This window comes from Clavelina lepadiformis, chromosome 4, assembly GCF_947623445.1.
Source record: "Clavelina lepadiformis chromosome 4, kaClaLepa1.1, whole genome shotgun sequence".
Lineage (NCBI taxonomy): Eukaryota > Metazoa > Chordata > Ascidiacea > Aplousobranchia > Clavelinidae > Clavelina > Clavelina lepadiformis.
The window spans coordinates 6,152,568-6,169,827 of record NC_135243.1 but is presented as its reverse complement, the minus strand read 5'-3'; the positions used below and the strand labels follow the sequence as shown (position 1 = coordinate 6,169,827).

Genomic DNA, 17,260 nt, shown 5'->3' with positions numbered 1-17,260 from the left:
CCACTACGAATACAGACCTATAATTGAGTTAATTTAAGGGTTAAAAGCATTTGTATTTTCTAAAAATAACAAGATATAAGACAAAAGAGCAATGCAGAAGTTATTAGATATTAAAGCATTTATAACACCATAATATTTTTGGTTATTTTGGCAGACAACTAAAATATGGGTTCTTACGTAGATGAACAATAACATTTGGCAATTTTAAAAGCTGAAACAATAATTCATGTGAATAAAATTATCAATACCATCACACCATTAACTGAGAGTGGTTGAAGCGATAACGGCAGTAAATTGAAAAGCAAGTATGTTTACGACAAGTACGGTCCGTAACCGGATACGTATTAAAACCATAGTACGTCAGTTCATAGTATAGTACATTCGATCAATGTACGTTTAACACTTAAAAACATGATTATACCCTCAATATTAACAAGTAAATTGTGTACAAAGTACTAAAGTGAAACGTTTTCATGGTCCAAATCTGTTAGTTAAGCAGTGCAAAAAGATGTATGAAAGCAGACACGAATGTATATAGTCAAGCAAAATATAAAAAAAATTCTTGTGGAACAATAGTACGTTACCGGGAAGTCTTGAGAAAGTAGTACGTCATGATAAAACAGAGGAAAATAATAATTTGTGGAAAATAAGTACACATACACACGGGAAATACAGTACGTGAAATGTGAACTAAAACGATAACACCAAATATCAATACCGCGTGTCCAACGAAATAATTATCAGGTTATAGAATTCATTATGTAAGCGCAAAATCGTACTGCGTTGACCCAAATACGGAAAAATATGCTGTGAAAAACACTGTCACACCGCAGTAACCATGAATTCCTTTAACAGTTCGACCTGTATTCAGAAGATAGGTCCTTTTTCTGACGCAATACAGTACCCCCAGCTCTAAGGAAAGATTTTGAACTGGTCGAAGTTCGCTGTAGCGAAACCAAGCGTTTGTCGTTTTGAACGTCGTCCTTACCGGACGTGACGTCAGACACCGTCGAAAAACGATTCGATTTAGGCCGCAATTTCATGCCTTGGAAGAATCCGAAAGAATAACGTTTTTTGATCGAGCCTTTTCTTTTGTTGGTTCCATTTCTCATTTGACTGACAAGGCCATTGTTGTTATTGCCGTTGCTGTTGTTGTTGCAATGCATTTGGTTTTCATCGGTTATCACGCCGTTGACAAGTCCAGAGGTCTGTAATAAAAATATTTCGCAGTTGTAAAAACCAGTGATTACTTAACAGTTAACACAGACGTGTGTTCAACTTAAAAACGCTACACGTCGGTTCTATAGAAAAAGTTGTTCTGTAGAACAATAAAGCTCGTTTGAAAATGTCTTTCTAAGTCAAAACAAGTGATTTCGATCAGGAATTTCAAACGTTCCAGTAATTTCAATCGCTCTAGTCTACAGCTTAGCACTACGCGGCTGTGCACTAGTAGCAGTTATGTTTTGGTTACGGTGTAATGCGTAGTTAATGAGCTGTTAAATGGCAAAGCACAACTTTTGTACTGATAGTCAAGCTTTATTACTTAAGCGGTGAATGACCATGAATACGCCGGCGATGAAAGTGAACGATGCATACTGTGACACGCACAGAAGTAGCAAATAGCCTGTGAATGATGAGAAAACATGTTTTTACACAGAGAAATAATCGCACAACCATACGTTGTTGTACGGTCTGTACGAAACTCAATATCTTTAACAAGTAACTTTAATATACCAGGCATAATAACGTAACAGTCCAGGTGCAATGGCGTCAATAGACTTTTGTAGTTATCATATCACCGCATTCCAAAGCGCTTGCAACAACATACAACTTATAAAATTCATCCCAAACTTCCTGCGATTCCAGTGCGTGTTTGGTTTGAAGCGGTCAGAGCTGGTTTAGGCTTGTTTGAAACTCAGTCAATCAACGACGGAGCAAAGCCGCTTCGTATCAGACAAAAATACTTACAGGGGCACTGCTGACTGGTCCTAGTACGGTGACCACTTTCATAACAACGGGTGCGCCTGTTTTCTTTGATATCAGGTCAGCAATGTAGTTGTGGTCACGCCATTTGACGTCTTCGTCGTCAATCGAAATCACGATATCGTCGTTTCGTAGCCCCAGTCTCTGCATAAACAAAGAGAGTTGGATTGAAACCGCACGCCAATGTTTTATGTTATGTTGCGTGGAAGATGAAAACTAGATGCCGGGTAAATACGCGTCCTGATTCAATACTCATTTATTTGCAGAAAATACAAAATACCGGACATTTGTATAAAATATACGGAATTCCAACGTACATTTTACTGAAATATTTGAGTAAGATCACAGGGATTTCACACATGTTTCCCGAATGCTGTCGTTGAACGAAATCTCTTTTGCCTCAAACGTATATTAGGGACTGGCGTTTACCTTACATATTACGCCACCGACTAAATATACCACACAAATTCCTATTTGATTAGAGGGATCAGATTATTTGAGTGATCGCTCGATCGTTGCATCATTAAGTAAGCAGCACTGTTACGTCATAGTGCAAACGTTTGGATATGTCACTCACCCTGGCCGTTTCGTCGTGGGTCGCAACGGTAACAGGGGAATTCCCGTGCAGGGTAAAGCCGCAACTGTCCTGTTTGTCGGTCAGGGTAATGCTTCGCGGTGAACCGAGCCGAAAATGAGCGGAAAACACAGTTAGTGGACCCTGGAAAATATTACAGTCAATAGAATGATGACTCCGATATATTCAACATCACATGAAAATGACTATTTTACGGTATGTGTTTCAAGCAGCCCATTGTTAAAGATAGGCGCTTAGGTTAGGATAATGGACATGCAAAAGGTTGATTCTAGCTATTTAGGGTTTAGTTGAAGTTAAAGTTAGAGTTAGATTACAAGATAGATTTGGGTTATTATGTTTTTTACATTTTGTTAGATGAAGAAAAAAAAGTGAAAAATGGCTTCAAACGAACAATTTCTTTCCTGTGAAATAGTCCAAAAACTAAAACCAAGTAAATTATAGCTGAGGCTACGGTCGCAATCTAACACTGTGGAGCGATGGTAACTAAGCAACTCGCTTACCAAGCGTTTGAAGATATCGGTTGATGAGACGCTGCCAAATGCAGGCGGTGTTGCTTTTGAATCATGTTCAGTAAAAGCTGAAACACAATGTAAATATATTTAATTGGATGTCGAATTGGACGAATCCTTTTAATAAATGTTTAAAAGACTGTCTTGAATCTAAAAGCAGTAAGTTGCATGCAGGTAATAATGAAATGCTATAACATGATTATCTAGTGCAATAAAATTGAACGAATTAACAACGTAGGCTTAATACAACTTCAAAGAAATGAACACGTTTGTGACATCATTTTGTACACAGGTAGAGGACGACGTTTAAGGAAGAAATCTTTTAAGCAAATATGTTTATCTGAGCAGTAATGCCGTTACACTATACTACTTTATAAAGAAACACTTGTAAGACACATTGTAAATGTGGTTATTTCATCTACGGCCATACCACTCAAATGTTAACATTAAATAAATATTTAATCAATTTGATACTTGCTATACCTATGCTACATTGATATTGGTCAAGTTAAAGCATTGTAAATTTTTATGGTATTCGGAAACTAAAAAAAAGACATTTTCACAGCAAATGCTATCGATTCACGCTAGCCGGCACGCAGCTGTAATTTATAAGAAAGCTATTTTTTATTTGTTCCTGTGACGTTTGATATTTTAATAAGTTCTGGTATATCGATAAAACCCTATTTTCCGTTGCGCTATCTCTTCCAAGCCACTTGAAAGGTATTTCCGCCATTGAAGAAAAACTTTATTGCTTATGGACAAAGCACACAAAAGGTCTATCAACAGAAAACGTATTTGCTTAGAGAGCTTACTTAGGATTGTTCATCGAAAATATCAAAGCTTTGGAGATTTAAATTTTCAGAAAACTTTGTACTTTTTACAGGAATCGAACCTCAGCAAATAAAAACTAACACTTGAATGTCAGCATCACGGCCCCATTCTCAACTCTAAACCACATGTATTTTGTCTTTGTTATTGAAACAAGTACATTGTGGTTTTTCAAGAATCAAGTTTTACGTCATAAATATGAAGTGGAATAAATTTTTTTGACTCATGACCTACGAAGTATGTTGGTAAAACACTTTTTTCCGGTAGGTCTTGATGAGTTACGATCTGATAATGGCACTTAGCAGCGGATGTGAAACAACCGATGGTGTTTAAAATATTTTCAACCTAATACCTCTGTGTTGTTTAAGTGCACTAGGATAGTCACTGGAAGTCTATATGAATAATTTACTTATTTATCCAAATCTAAATATTTAGTTCCATGAATTGCACTCTGATTCAAAATATAACTTATTTGTCGTCTATAAGTGGATCCACGCATTTCACTGTACGAGCTCCCAAGCATTTACAGAGGCAAAATTTCAAGAAACTTTTCGCACATAAAGAATTCAGGCGACTTACGAAAAATATTTGGTGCAACAACCAGCGCGAAGAAATCCTCCTCGGTATCAACCTCAGCGAATTTTGACAATGACCGGTTATGGGCGTGTTGAAGGTATTCCTGTAGAAAAAGAAAATAACACGGTGTACAACAATGACGTGTTTTAGTATTGTCAAAAAACGTATCAAACCTATTCGAATGAGCTCAGTAGAAAACAACACGTCTAAGCAAACAGCTTAGGCCTAAAACCTATCACCATAGGATCGCAAATAAATACAAGACGTGGTGCAGAAGCATCTACGGCTATATCTGAAACAGGTAAATATTTTTGGCTAGTCCGTGGTAAATATTGTCACGCATAGATATGTTGTGTGTTCATGCGAAATCGTACATATGGACAAGTTATGTTTGCCTGATTTACGCAATCTGATACGTGATCTACGAACAGTAGATATCCAGGCTTGTCCATGGGACATTTTTTTCTGTCCCATCCCATCCCATCCCATCCCATAGCAATTCATGCCTGTCCCATCCCATCCCATGCCATCCCATCAAAATACAATTCAATAAATGTTATTAAATTTATGGAAATTTAAGTCTAATGTCTATTAGAATTGACTACATGTACAAAGAGAGATACAAAACGACAAAATTTATTGACTTTGTTAACTTTAAAGTTCAGAAAAGTTGTCTATCTATGACAATTTATTATCATTGGTACTCATATTCCGAGTCACTGTGCTCATTTAGCAAATTTTCAATGCCATGGGAATTGCAATTCGTGCTGTCCCATCCCATCCCATCCCATGGGACATTTCCCATGGACAAGCCTGTAGATATCACTTATTTGTCGCTTTCGTATGTAAGATCTCGAACTTGAAGCAAACTTATTAATAATGACACACAAAGACATTTAGAAAACAAACTTATAATCAACCTTCAGTATGTCGATTGTTCGCATTAATTTGCACAGACTGTGCGTCTGGAGAGCTCTTTCATGATGAAAGATGGCTTGGCGTAAGTGAGATTTTCCTATATAGATATAAACACGTAAGTTACTCAAACGTAAATATGAATCTGCATATGTTTAAGTTACTTATAGAATACTTATACTTATCATAAGTATACTATAAGTAACTTATACTTAGTATCGTATACTTATTACTTATACTTATTATATAGGTCCTATAATCACAATTCACATAATTCTGAATGAACTTGATATTTCTGGTTTGCAAAAAAAGTTGCCCAGCTCACCGAGTCTCTTCCTATCTTCTTTCCTCTTTGCAGCGTCTTCCGGTTTAGGAATACCTTCATCTTTCACTTCCACGTACAGCGTTGATAATAGTTTGGAAATTTCAACTGGTTCGGCAGCCACTAGAAAAATATGCAACTTGCGATTTTAAAGCAAATACAAAAACGACACAATTCCTGCATTATTACGAAATCGTTAATTGTTTCGACCCAATTATTTGAAAGACAAAAAAGCGCTTCTTAATAAAATGACTAATTTTGTTTATAAATGTTTATGCTTGTTATCATGCTGTGCAATTGCTGAACAAACAGATGGTCTCTCTAGAAGCCAGTAAAAGATATGCATATTTCATGAACACGCCTCAAACTACACAAAAGATCGGCTTTCTAGCAAGATAGTGTTTGAGAAAACGAAAATAAATGCATAAATTTTTCATCACCGCTATAAAATGTTAACAGCTGCTCAAAAATATTGCAAATTACAATCAGCTGTTTTGTTATACGTGTTTAAGATAACTAAAAAGTCAATTAATATGCAAATACAAGTCTGTTTAAGTTAAGCAATTTTTGTCATACAGTCACAACACAAAATCCAGAAGGCCAATGTCACATAATCCGCATGATGACCCAATTTACATTGTTAAACTACAGGCATGTACATTGTAAAGCAAGCCATAACGCAGGAAATGTAACATATTCTATGACATTACCATGCTGATCCAGCAAACCCAAAGCGGCGTAATAATGAGACAAGGCTCTGTAGTGGTGGGATTTGACTTGGACCATGTTTATCCACGAATACGGGACGTATGTCTTCACCGACTCAACGTTAAAAGATTTCTCGGTCAAGCTGTACTTATCAGATACCTACAAAACAATAAAAACTTACTTGAACCACGTTGCAACAACGTACTGAACATTCCTGAGAAAAATTCACACACTGGGTAGAACGTATGTTGCACACACTACAACAGTTTTATTACTGGTAAGAATACATTTTCCACGCGTTTATTGCAAGAGTTGAATGTGTAAAATGGTGTTTGTAATACACAAAACGGTAAAATCAACAAGAGACATAAAAGCTATGACTGAAGTGCGGACAAAGTTATATTTAGCTCTTACCCAATTGTGTTATTTTAAACTAGATAAATAAAACTCCTATAAAAACATAACATATACTGTACAGCAAAGTTTCACAATCTGTTAGAATAGTTATACAATATTGATGAATAGTCATAAAGCCATTGAAATAAAACGTTACCTTCATTGCTTCTTGCGCAATGGAGGCGCACTTTCCCAGCTGAATTTCAAATCCTCCCAGGACTTTAAGCTCAAGAACACATTCTTGGGCTTGGGCAAGCATAAGATATGTGAGTGCACTCAGAAATGAGTGACTTAAATCAGGGCATGGGGCATTACTGAAGTTTGTCCTCAGGTAATTAAAAATACCTACAAATAAAATAAGGAGTTATTATATTCTGTATATTAATTGCTTGGTTATGTAGCAGTTACTGTCACAATCACAAGATATATGTGCCAAGTTCAATAAAACATCAAAAACGACCACGAAAACTAGATATTTAAGTTAAAATAATAGTTCTGTAATAGATAATGCAATTGTAACAATAAATATTATTCAAATCATAATTTTAATTTTATATTCACAAACCTGCCGCCCTTTGATAAGCATCTATAGCAACATCCACCCCTTTCTTCCGTGTTCTATCTGCTCTGGTCGCAACCTGGGAATAAAGTGCTCCAATGTTGAAGAGGATGCTGGCTTTCTCCAGCGATACCGAACGCTGCATGGATGGGACACCAGTGATGGAGTCGTACCTGTGTTGAAAGGGTTTGTCACAATTTGAAGCTTTCACTGAACATGTTTCATTGCAGTTTTAACCGCTGAAGTATACAGTTAACTAACATATGCAACAGACTTAAATCTGTCCTGATCCAACAATGATACCACATTTATCTCTACACGCTTGTTTTTTTGCATTTGTGCGGGTGGTAACTGCATTTTTGTAAAATTAGATTAAGCCACTAATGATAGTATCACGCAAAACCACTAATTCTTTTGAAATTATGCAGCAACACCTTAGGCATGACTGTGTGTGTTTTTATCATTTCCAAAAACAAACAAAATACAGAAAAAATTTACTGTAGTTTGTGATGTAATTTCGACTTGACCAGTTTCAATAATGAAATATACTTCATTAAAACCAGCTTATAACAACTGAACAAACAAAAATATTCATGGAATTGCAAAAGTTAAATTTTGATAAGTTTTAAAAGATGCTGAAGATGTGGTTTGATTAATTACACGCAAAGGTCACTGCGGAAATTTGGATTGGATAAACGTCGCGCAATCTAAGTTTACACTAGACATTCCTTAAAGCTTCACAATGGTTTTTGCTCAGGAGGGAGTAGTAAAAGGAGAGATTATCCACCAAAGTTAAACACAGGAATTCCTTGTTCAATGACAGCTATCAGATTTATACGCCTTAAAAAATTCAATTGTTTGCACATTAAATTCCAACATGCCTCTGAATCTTATGCTGGTGTTATTCGACGTTATCTACATCAAATACTCACGCCAACATTTACATGTAATTTGCTGATGAAAATTTTATCACGTTAATTGTTGATATAAATAATAAATAATTTTGTATGACAGGGTTGTAAAAACACCAGTCACTGTGCGTATTAGGTTTCTATAAATTGAATGTCATGTAACTAGGTTAGAGTGCATAATTGCAAACTATTTGCACTGTACTATTACATTAAAAATAGATTGGCTGCATGTATATAGTATGCATAGAGAGGGAAAATATGAAAATGATGGACATAACACCAAAACAAAATTATGTAACAAGTAAAAAAATTAACTGGACGCCATGTAACTAGATTAGACTGCATTTGCCAATGATTGTATTCGCACTTCAATGGACAGCACTATCGTTAGAAAAATATAGATTGATTGCAAGTAGATAAGATATGAAAATGATGGATATAACGCAAAACTGAGAAATATATACAATTAAAATGCTACTTTACAAGCGTTTACCATTTCATTCATCACTCACCAGTGGAAATAAACTTTCAGTGGTTGATGGGGTGAGAAGAAACGGTTTTCAAGAAAATACAACTGGTTGTAATATTCAAGAAGCAACGAGACGCCTTCATACGTCCTAGAGGGCGTCCGTATGGAAGTTCGCATGTCTGCAAAGTCGGCAAGTTCATCATGGTAACTAGTGGGGTCTTCTCCAAAATGCTCTGACAAGTAGTTCTAAAAACGCAAAATAACTTGATGATATAGAGAACTATAATTACACTGCGCTTGTATTGTGAATGGCATACAAGTACAGGCATACAAGTACAGGAAATATATTTGCATATTTACCTGGAAAACTTCCACAAACTCAAGATCTTTTGTATCTTTTAATCCAAGTGGAATCATAGGAATACTGACTGTTTTCCCACTGTATATTGAAAACATAGTTGCCGTTAGTTTTTCAGTTTGTTTCTAAAATGCATTTTATTGTATTACTTTTGTACTAATACCAAAAATATTTTTAACGTTGAATATTTACTATGTGAGATGAAGTAACCACACTTTTACACTATTAATACTATAAATCACACTATTAATCAAAGTTATAAAAAATAGAACAGCCTGGATCATCCCAAAAATGTAAATATTTAAAACTTTAATTGGCTAGAATAGTGGTTAAAGTGGCAAGGCACAGAGTATGCTTAGCCTAAGTGCATTGAAGAGGTGCTAAAACAACTTCCAGCTCATTACATAATGTCACTTTAATGATGGTAAGGGGTCTTTGGCAGATTCGGGCAGTTTGGCATGGTTTAGAAATAGAGTGGCTAAAAATACCTTTACTGAAAAAATACATCAAAGGAAACCTGTACCACAGTACTTGAATAATTTCAATCACAAACAAATAAAAGGCCTTCTTGATTTACTGTCTACCTTCAATACAGCACCATTGCACTTGGAGTATATACAGTACCTTTTGTTTTGATAAGGTTCGACGCTTGCATTTATTTCACTCAGTTCTTCTTTGAGAAGTTGTAAGTTTGAATTGACAAAACTGAGCTCAAGCGCGACTGTTTCTCGGATTTTTGGATTGCTTGTCGCACTAAAAACAAAAACAAATCCATACTATTATGTTATCCCAATTACTACTAGGATACAGACAAACACATGAACAAGTAAAAAAAATAGAAGAACAGGGCCAAGAAAATATATATTTATTCTATTTCACAATGTAGTGTATTGTGGTATGCCATCTGTCATAACAATACATCAAGTTACATTAAAGAGCGATATGTGATTGAAACAGACCGTTTAATTTTGCCAAGACAGATCAATTTTACAATCTTAGTGATTATAACTTGTCTTCATGAGTATTAATTACCAACTCTGTGAGTAACAATATACTCAGCCACATTACCAGAGTAGTTTATAACAAGCGTAATAGGGTCTGTATGAATGAGACCACTATCAACATGGACCAGTTTCACTGTTCTATTGTTATAAACATAAACAATTTTCTCATTGACTCAGTTTATAATCAACTTTTAAGATAGAAGACTCAATTATGGATTACATTCAATCTATCGGCAGAAAGGTCATTTTCTTGTGTGGGAGTTATTTGTTGTTTCAATAATAGAAATGACTGATCACTTAAAAAGCATTCAATGTCTCCTACTGAATGTGTTGGACAGTGGACTTTAAAGTGAATGCAACACCTATACCAGTATATATAAGTATAGCGCAAGACTGCAAATAACTTAGTGAGTAAATGTTTATTATTGCTTCCCAGCATGTCAGGTTTTAAACTTCTAATATTTTTATAAAACCAATCTTTATTAACCCTGATGAAAAAGTTAAACCTGTTGGACGATCTTTATAAATTTAGAAAAAGTTCCATTGTAGTTAAGTAAATATTTTTGATAATCTTTGAACAATCTTAAATCTTTTACAAATAAATGACTCATGCCTTCGAACCGCTGTAAGTTATCTTATCAACCAGTTTTGTCTCTGAAATCATTGGTTAACTGTGCACTGTACTAATAGAAGTGAAATAAATTTTAAAGGTTTAGTTTTCATGCAAAGAGTTTTGTATAACAACATTGTCAACCAACATATTATTATTATTATTATTATTAACAAAGAAAAACCAAGGAACTGTGATCACTAACAAAATTGCTGGTTAGCAGGTTAGCCTGAGGCAATGCAGAAAGCAGTTCAATAAATTGTTCCCGTTATTATCTTGAACAGCAGTTTAAAAAAACTGTTTTAAGTGTTTATGTATGCAACAAAAAGTACACACCCAAGGCGATGTTAATGAAACCTACCGGTAGTTGAATGCAACATGCAGGTACAAGTTTGGATAAGTTTTAGCTAAGAATTAACATAAAAAATAATGTTATGGCAACGAGTAACAATGCGTATTTTGATAATTAAAATGACATGTATAAATACAAAAAAAAACAAGAAAATTGACACAGCAGTTCATAAGCTTCCCATGCAGTACTAATAATGTATTGCCTATATTTCGTAGTATTTGTACAAGCTGTCTGCACATCATTTGTTGGCATATACAAGCATTGTTTCCTTGTTATGAAAACGATTCTAATTAAATCCAACAATGAAAGGTATGTTTACTAGGATGATTACGTGCTAATTGCGACGCATAGTTATTTACATTGTTACTGTACTCATACTACGTGTACACACAGACATGAATTTCCCAGCAACGCAATCAAGAGTAATTGTTTGAGTCAGACTTGAGTCTGACGCTTTACAGCGCACTATAACCACCCTGACGTTCTCCCAAGATTAAGCAAACACATTGCGTCACTACGCTTTTTCATCAAACACCTTGGCGTTTATAAGCTTTTGAACTGGAAATATCTGCGTAGTTTACGCATGTGTCACCGTTCATACCAAACACATATCAAATTTTAAAGCTTATCAAAATTTAAAATTCAACATGTTTCACGTAGACATAACAAACCATATATAATATATGTAGCAAAAAATTAAAAAAATTTAAGGCACTTTTTAACTTATTTGACAAATTAAATTATTAAATCAGTAACTGTTGGTTGATAATGGTCATAGCACTTTGAAATAAGAGGTTTAAAGTTTTAAACATTAATTGAGCGCAATTAATAAAAAAGTAAAAACAGTTTAATTTTGAAGTTACTTGAATAAATTTTCTGCGCCGGCTCTCAATCTCATTTGTTTGCTCAATTTCTGATTAAGAAGGGCTCTTTGATTCTGAAGTTTACTTCTTTGAGTAGCTAAGATGGGATTACAGCCCTGTAAAATAAAATGATAGTATATATATCTATACACATTTAATATGTACCATTTATGTTTTAACTAAAATTAAGGTTACGTCATATATACAAATGTAATAATATACACTTTGTGTCAAGTTTGTACCCTTAAGATCATACTAAAAAAATTTAAAAAACTTAAATATTTTACATAATAACTTTACTAGTGAAGCAAACTGAAACTGACTCCAGTGTTACTGTTAGATAACAAATAAAATACTTAAGCTAAACTATGGGAAATTTTTTCGGTACCGTTAAAATTATTTTGATACAAAACCATGTTGCCGACAAAAAATTTTACACCTAGTAAGAATAAGAACTGCTGTGGATCAAAACAAGTAAAAAACAAAATACAATACAATAGTAGAAAGTACATAAAATCTAAAAATTAAAAAATATAATCTAAAATCAAAAAAAATATCATTGATCATAAAAATTAACTATTAATAGCCTAGTGACATAATTGAAAGTGTGGCATTTACACGCTTCAGGTTCATCAACATGCACGCCAAACGTTTTTATCTTCACGTCGATTTATAATAAATAAACAAAGAAAGGCTGGTTATTTGAACGCCAATTTAGCCTATAATAAATGAAAAAAGAATTGAGCTTTCAGTGCACGCTATCATACCAAACTTTGCGTCTTTGTACGCATAATTTCTTGTCGAAAACTGTCATACTTTTCAGATTGAGGCTAGTGTGCCACTTATTAATTACAAACAATTTGCAGCTTGAAATTACTTCAATTCTCTTTTAAAAACAAAAAACTAAACAATAAAACACTACATTGGCCTGTTGTTCTATGACCTATTTGTTTAAATCACGCGCCCAAAACACAGATCTTACCAGAAATTGATCTAAATAAAAACTTATACAAGTGGACTAGGTAAAATCACTTACCCTGCGTGGTGGTGGTGATGTGCTTGTAAGAACCTCCATAACTTAATAGTTGTGCTTGTAAAAACTTGCAACAATGAAGACAAATTTTCCACTACACGCGTTACAACATACCTCACTATGAGCTCACTTTGCCGATCTAGCCATTCTCCTATAAATGCTTGGACAAAAATAGGTTACCAGAGACGCCATTGCCTTTTTTCTGCACACATCTTGCGATGATTGTTACCTTAAGATGTCTGTGAGCAGTTGTAAGTTTACATTTGGTTAAACATAGGTCTTGACTTATAGGCTTTAATAAGTATTTAAAATTAATACAAAATAATTTGTTTTTTCTAATCACAAGTTTAGACAGAAAAAATAACAAAATTAAATAAATAAAAATTTCTCATTACGATAAATCGTTGAAGCAGTTTCCATTACAACAAAGGGTATGTCCCCAAAAGGTTTTTTTGACGTGTCAGACAGAAGAATTTGTAGCAGTGCAGCATACATTTGAAGGAGTGTTGATGTTATAGCAATTGATTCTGTCGGGCCCAGTTGTAGCAGTGGTTGCCTGTTTAATTATGCTTTGCAGATAGTTTGATTTCTTTTATGTTTTTTGCGTCAACCAAAACTACAGCCAACCGTACTAGGCCTATTCCTAGACTATTTGCTCTGAATCAGACTGAATGTAAGGCTAGATATACTTTTTTGCTATATTTCTTTTAGCTAACGTATGTCTAAAGTAGATTTTTTATTGTTTCTTGGTTGCTCTGCAGATAACCAATTCTATAATTCTATAGTTATTAGACATTTGCATTGTTCGTATTGAATTATAAAGCCGCCATGGCACGAAAAGATGTTAACAAAGGAAGTAATATAGATATTTACCGCAAAAAGATCGGTAAGTTGTCATGTCAGTTATGGTAACTATCTTCCTTACGACTAAACTAAGCCCATGGCAAGTTTGCGACTAGTTTTACTTTGTTAGGTAAGCAAGAATATCGAAGGAACAAAGGAGTAGTAAAATCCATTAAAGACACTTCAGATGCCAAACAGTCTGCTATTGGTGTCAAGGTAATGGGATTAGCTATTTATACAAATAAATTCCAAGATTATAGGTTGTATATATTTCTATATTTATGCCAATGTTATCTAATGTACTGGTATTGGTAAGTATAATGTAACCTGTGTTTTTAGGAGATTTTGCTTGTCATGGTCGCCATATTTGTATTGCTGGCAACAATATATCTCATGGTTTTTCTTTTATTTGAAAAATAAATGGAAGAAATAAATGAGTGGATGAAATCTAGATGCCCTTGGATAAGTTTAATGATTTGGTGATCTTTAGCATGAAGCTTTAGTGCCTTAACAACTTCAATGATTTTATAGGATAATTTAATTTCGATAAATGCCATACACTTAGTATAGAATATCCGTGTCAACTCTGTCAGCAGTGTGCATATTTTTATGTGTGAGAAGCTGCATTGTAACTGGCTGCAGGAAGGCAAAATTAACACAATTTGAAAAGCTTTACCTCAGATTTTTGGTACATTGTAATCTTGCAAATCAAATAACAATCAATATGTTTAAGTTTTGATTTTTAATGAACTATTTCTGTTTACCCAAATGCAATTGTAAGTTTTAGTTTTGTATTTGATCTGAACTGTATGTGATCAAAATGGTCGATGTTAACTGTGTGTATGGATTTCATTCTTTCCTTGATATATATTTTATGTGAAGCCGGCCAAACATTTAGTGGCCTTTTTAATAAGAAGTATTTTGTGTTTTGTATGTCTACACAGCTTATAATTAGGCTAATATCTGTAGATTATCTTTTTATTAACTGCTTTATTATTTGTTAGTGCAAGATGTACGAGGTTTCAGTGTTACTTTATGTCATGCTTTTACACATAATAAAACTTGACAAAAAATTTACAAAACAAATGTTTTCTATACTCAGTGAGTTTATTATTGTATAAATGGTTTTATCCATCAAAAAACTTATAAGCTAGTGGAGCTTAATACGTAGCATATCCTCTGATCTTTTTGTGTTTTAGTGATTACTTTATTAGCCATCAAAGAATAACTCAGATAGCATTTTGTACGCCAATAAGTTTGCTTTTTTTAAGAAAATGGATCAGTTGTGTAACGTGTGTTTTACTTTTAATCCAACCTGTGATGTCGTTTTGCTTGACAAGTCGCCGCAAGCTGGCGCTAACACCTAAGTGCTGAAGTCTGGTGTTTTGCCAAAATAGTTCATCAGCATCGCAGTTCGTAGTTGATTTTGTAATGAAAAGTGGTATATGGTACCTTAGCCTGTAAGGTTTACCCACCTCACTACAATGGTTACACAACAATGACAACTGTATATTCTGATTATATTTGAAGCTTCATTGAACGAATACATCAAGATAAAAAATTGGGACAGCTACATAATAAAGTCGACCATTTTCTAGGGTTAACTTAGTAGACTGTAACGCATTGAACAACTATGAACAACAACACACGCAATGCAGGCATGCACGACTTAATACGATAAGCAGAGAGTAACGCAATGCTTTGCTTTGCCGATTTCCGTAAACAAGAATTCTATGCGGCATTCGATTTGCAAGCAATTTTATATTATCATCACAATTTTATTAATCGAGCATTTTTATATCCGATATTCTTACGTATTTTAGCGAGCAGGTATCAGAATAATCATTTTCTTCACGGAGTCTGAACAAACTGCCCGAATAAATCTCTCCTAAACTCCACCTAGCCATCTTTCCAGCGCAGATTTTCATACGAACACGTTTTCTTCAGTTCTTTTATTTAACATATAGTCCGACACTCCGACTCAGTTTTGCTACTTTTCATCTCACGCGCTGATACAGTCAACATGTACGATAGGCCTTTATCGCAGTAATTACTACGACACTGTACCGCGGTTTATTTTCGAACCTTAGTAGCTTAATCGCGAGTTACGTTCAAACGTCTAACGAATAAACCACGGCTGCTTTTACCTTTACCCTATTCTAACTAGGCTTGGCTTCTCCCGCACACAGTCATAGCAAAACGTGGCGTACAGTTGCATTGTTTGCTGTAGAAACTTGAAATTTGGTGACTTTTCCTAAAAAATGTTCAGCTATCTGTCTATGTTTGTTTGATAAAGTTGGATTTTGTAATTTTTGAGATATTGCGATATTTTCATAATTTTCCTCTGCTTTGCTCTGCTCTCCGCATTGAAGCGTATTACTCATTTACGCACCAATAACTCGACTAACTATTCTCTTGCGTTCTCTTCTCGCGGTCAGCTGGTTTTCCGCACAGCGGGGGCGCGGCGTAACAAGAAGAATTTCTAGAAATGTGTGACTTTTAGAAATACTTAATTTACACTAAATTCACTTTCTTTAGTTTTACAATTATGATGTATACAGGAAGCCAGATGATTTTTCTACTTACCTGTCAAAATCCGATCAGTTTACGACGTATAGTTTTCTAGTAATTAACGATTGAAAATGTGTGTGCGGGGTCGGCCACACCTAGTTTTTTTGTAAACTCGCGAGCCTGGTTAGGATAGGGTTAATGCAGGTCGAGCACGTTTTCAGGGCATTATCATAAAAGACTATGAAGGGAGGTGCTACTGATAACAAAGGTATTTAAAAATGTGGTTTGAAAAATAGGGTTCAAAAGCGAAATATAGTTAGGCTATACTTTTGCATTTTATTTGATTGATTAGTAATCAACTTTTTATTTAACTAAAATACAAATAAGCCTATAGCATAGGCCTATTGTGTATGCTTACGTAACGGATAATTGTAATTCAGAGCCATAGACAAGTCATCACATTCAAGTCGCAAGTCAAGTCATTCACATTTTAAGACTTAATTAAAGCGATTTAATAAATTGTTGACTGGAGACTTTTGGCAGATAGGTGCTAGGCGTTTATAGACAAACTTATTTTAAGTCACACTTTTTTGTGTTTGAATAAAAGTGTAAGGTATTTATTTTCCCTTATTTGTACTCAAAACGAACCGATTGAAATCAAGTGAAGTCATTTGAAACGTTGAATCGAGTCAAGTCAAGCTTTTTATGTAATTTTCTTGAAAGCGACTCAAGTTAAGTCATTGATAAAAGTGACTCGAGCTTGAATTTGTTCTTTTACCCATGTACAAGCAATTCCAGTAGCTTTGTGAAAATCAGGGTTGTAAAAAATGAAAATAGCTCGGGCTCATACGAAGCCGAGCTTTTGAACTCAAAGCTTGTGCTAACGAACCGAGCTCGAGTCTATGACGTCATAAT

At 34.5% G+C, this 17,260-nt stretch overlaps 2 protein-coding genes across 2 annotated transcripts; one reads left to right on the top strand and one right to left on the bottom strand.

The window, feature by feature from the left end:
* Positions 1 to 28: 28 nt before the first annotated feature.
* On the bottom strand, positions 29 to 13,155 carry LOC143451357 (rhophilin-2-like). Its single transcript, XM_076951841.1, has 15 exons — positions 12,995 to 13,155; positions 11,959 to 12,074; positions 9,754 to 9,882; positions 9,132 to 9,210; positions 8,815 to 9,017; positions 7,398 to 7,564; positions 6,990 to 7,177; positions 6,439 to 6,595; positions 5,732 to 5,851; positions 5,412 to 5,506; positions 4,495 to 4,594; positions 3,079 to 3,155; positions 2,561 to 2,701; positions 1,969 to 2,127; positions 29 to 1,208 (listed from the first exon to the last, which is right to left on the bottom strand). Exons 1-15 carry the CDS (start codon positions 13,031 to 13,033, stop codon positions 849 to 851), a joined length of 2,130 nt encoding a protein of 709 aa, XP_076807956.1. The 5' UTR covers positions 13,034 to 13,155; the 3' UTR covers positions 29 to 848.
* Positions 13,156 to 13,541: 386 nt separating this feature from the next.
* Positions 13,542 to 15,045, top strand: LOC143452181 (triple QxxK/R motif-containing protein-like). The gene is made up of 3 exons (XM_076953050.1): positions 13,542 to 13,877; positions 13,965 to 14,050; positions 14,174 to 15,045. Exons 1-3 carry the CDS (start codon positions 13,820 to 13,822, stop codon positions 14,252 to 14,254), a joined length of 225 nt encoding a protein of 74 aa, XP_076809165.1. The 5' UTR covers positions 13,542 to 13,819; the 3' UTR covers positions 14,255 to 15,045.
* Positions 15,046 to 17,260: the final 2,215 nt, after the last annotated feature.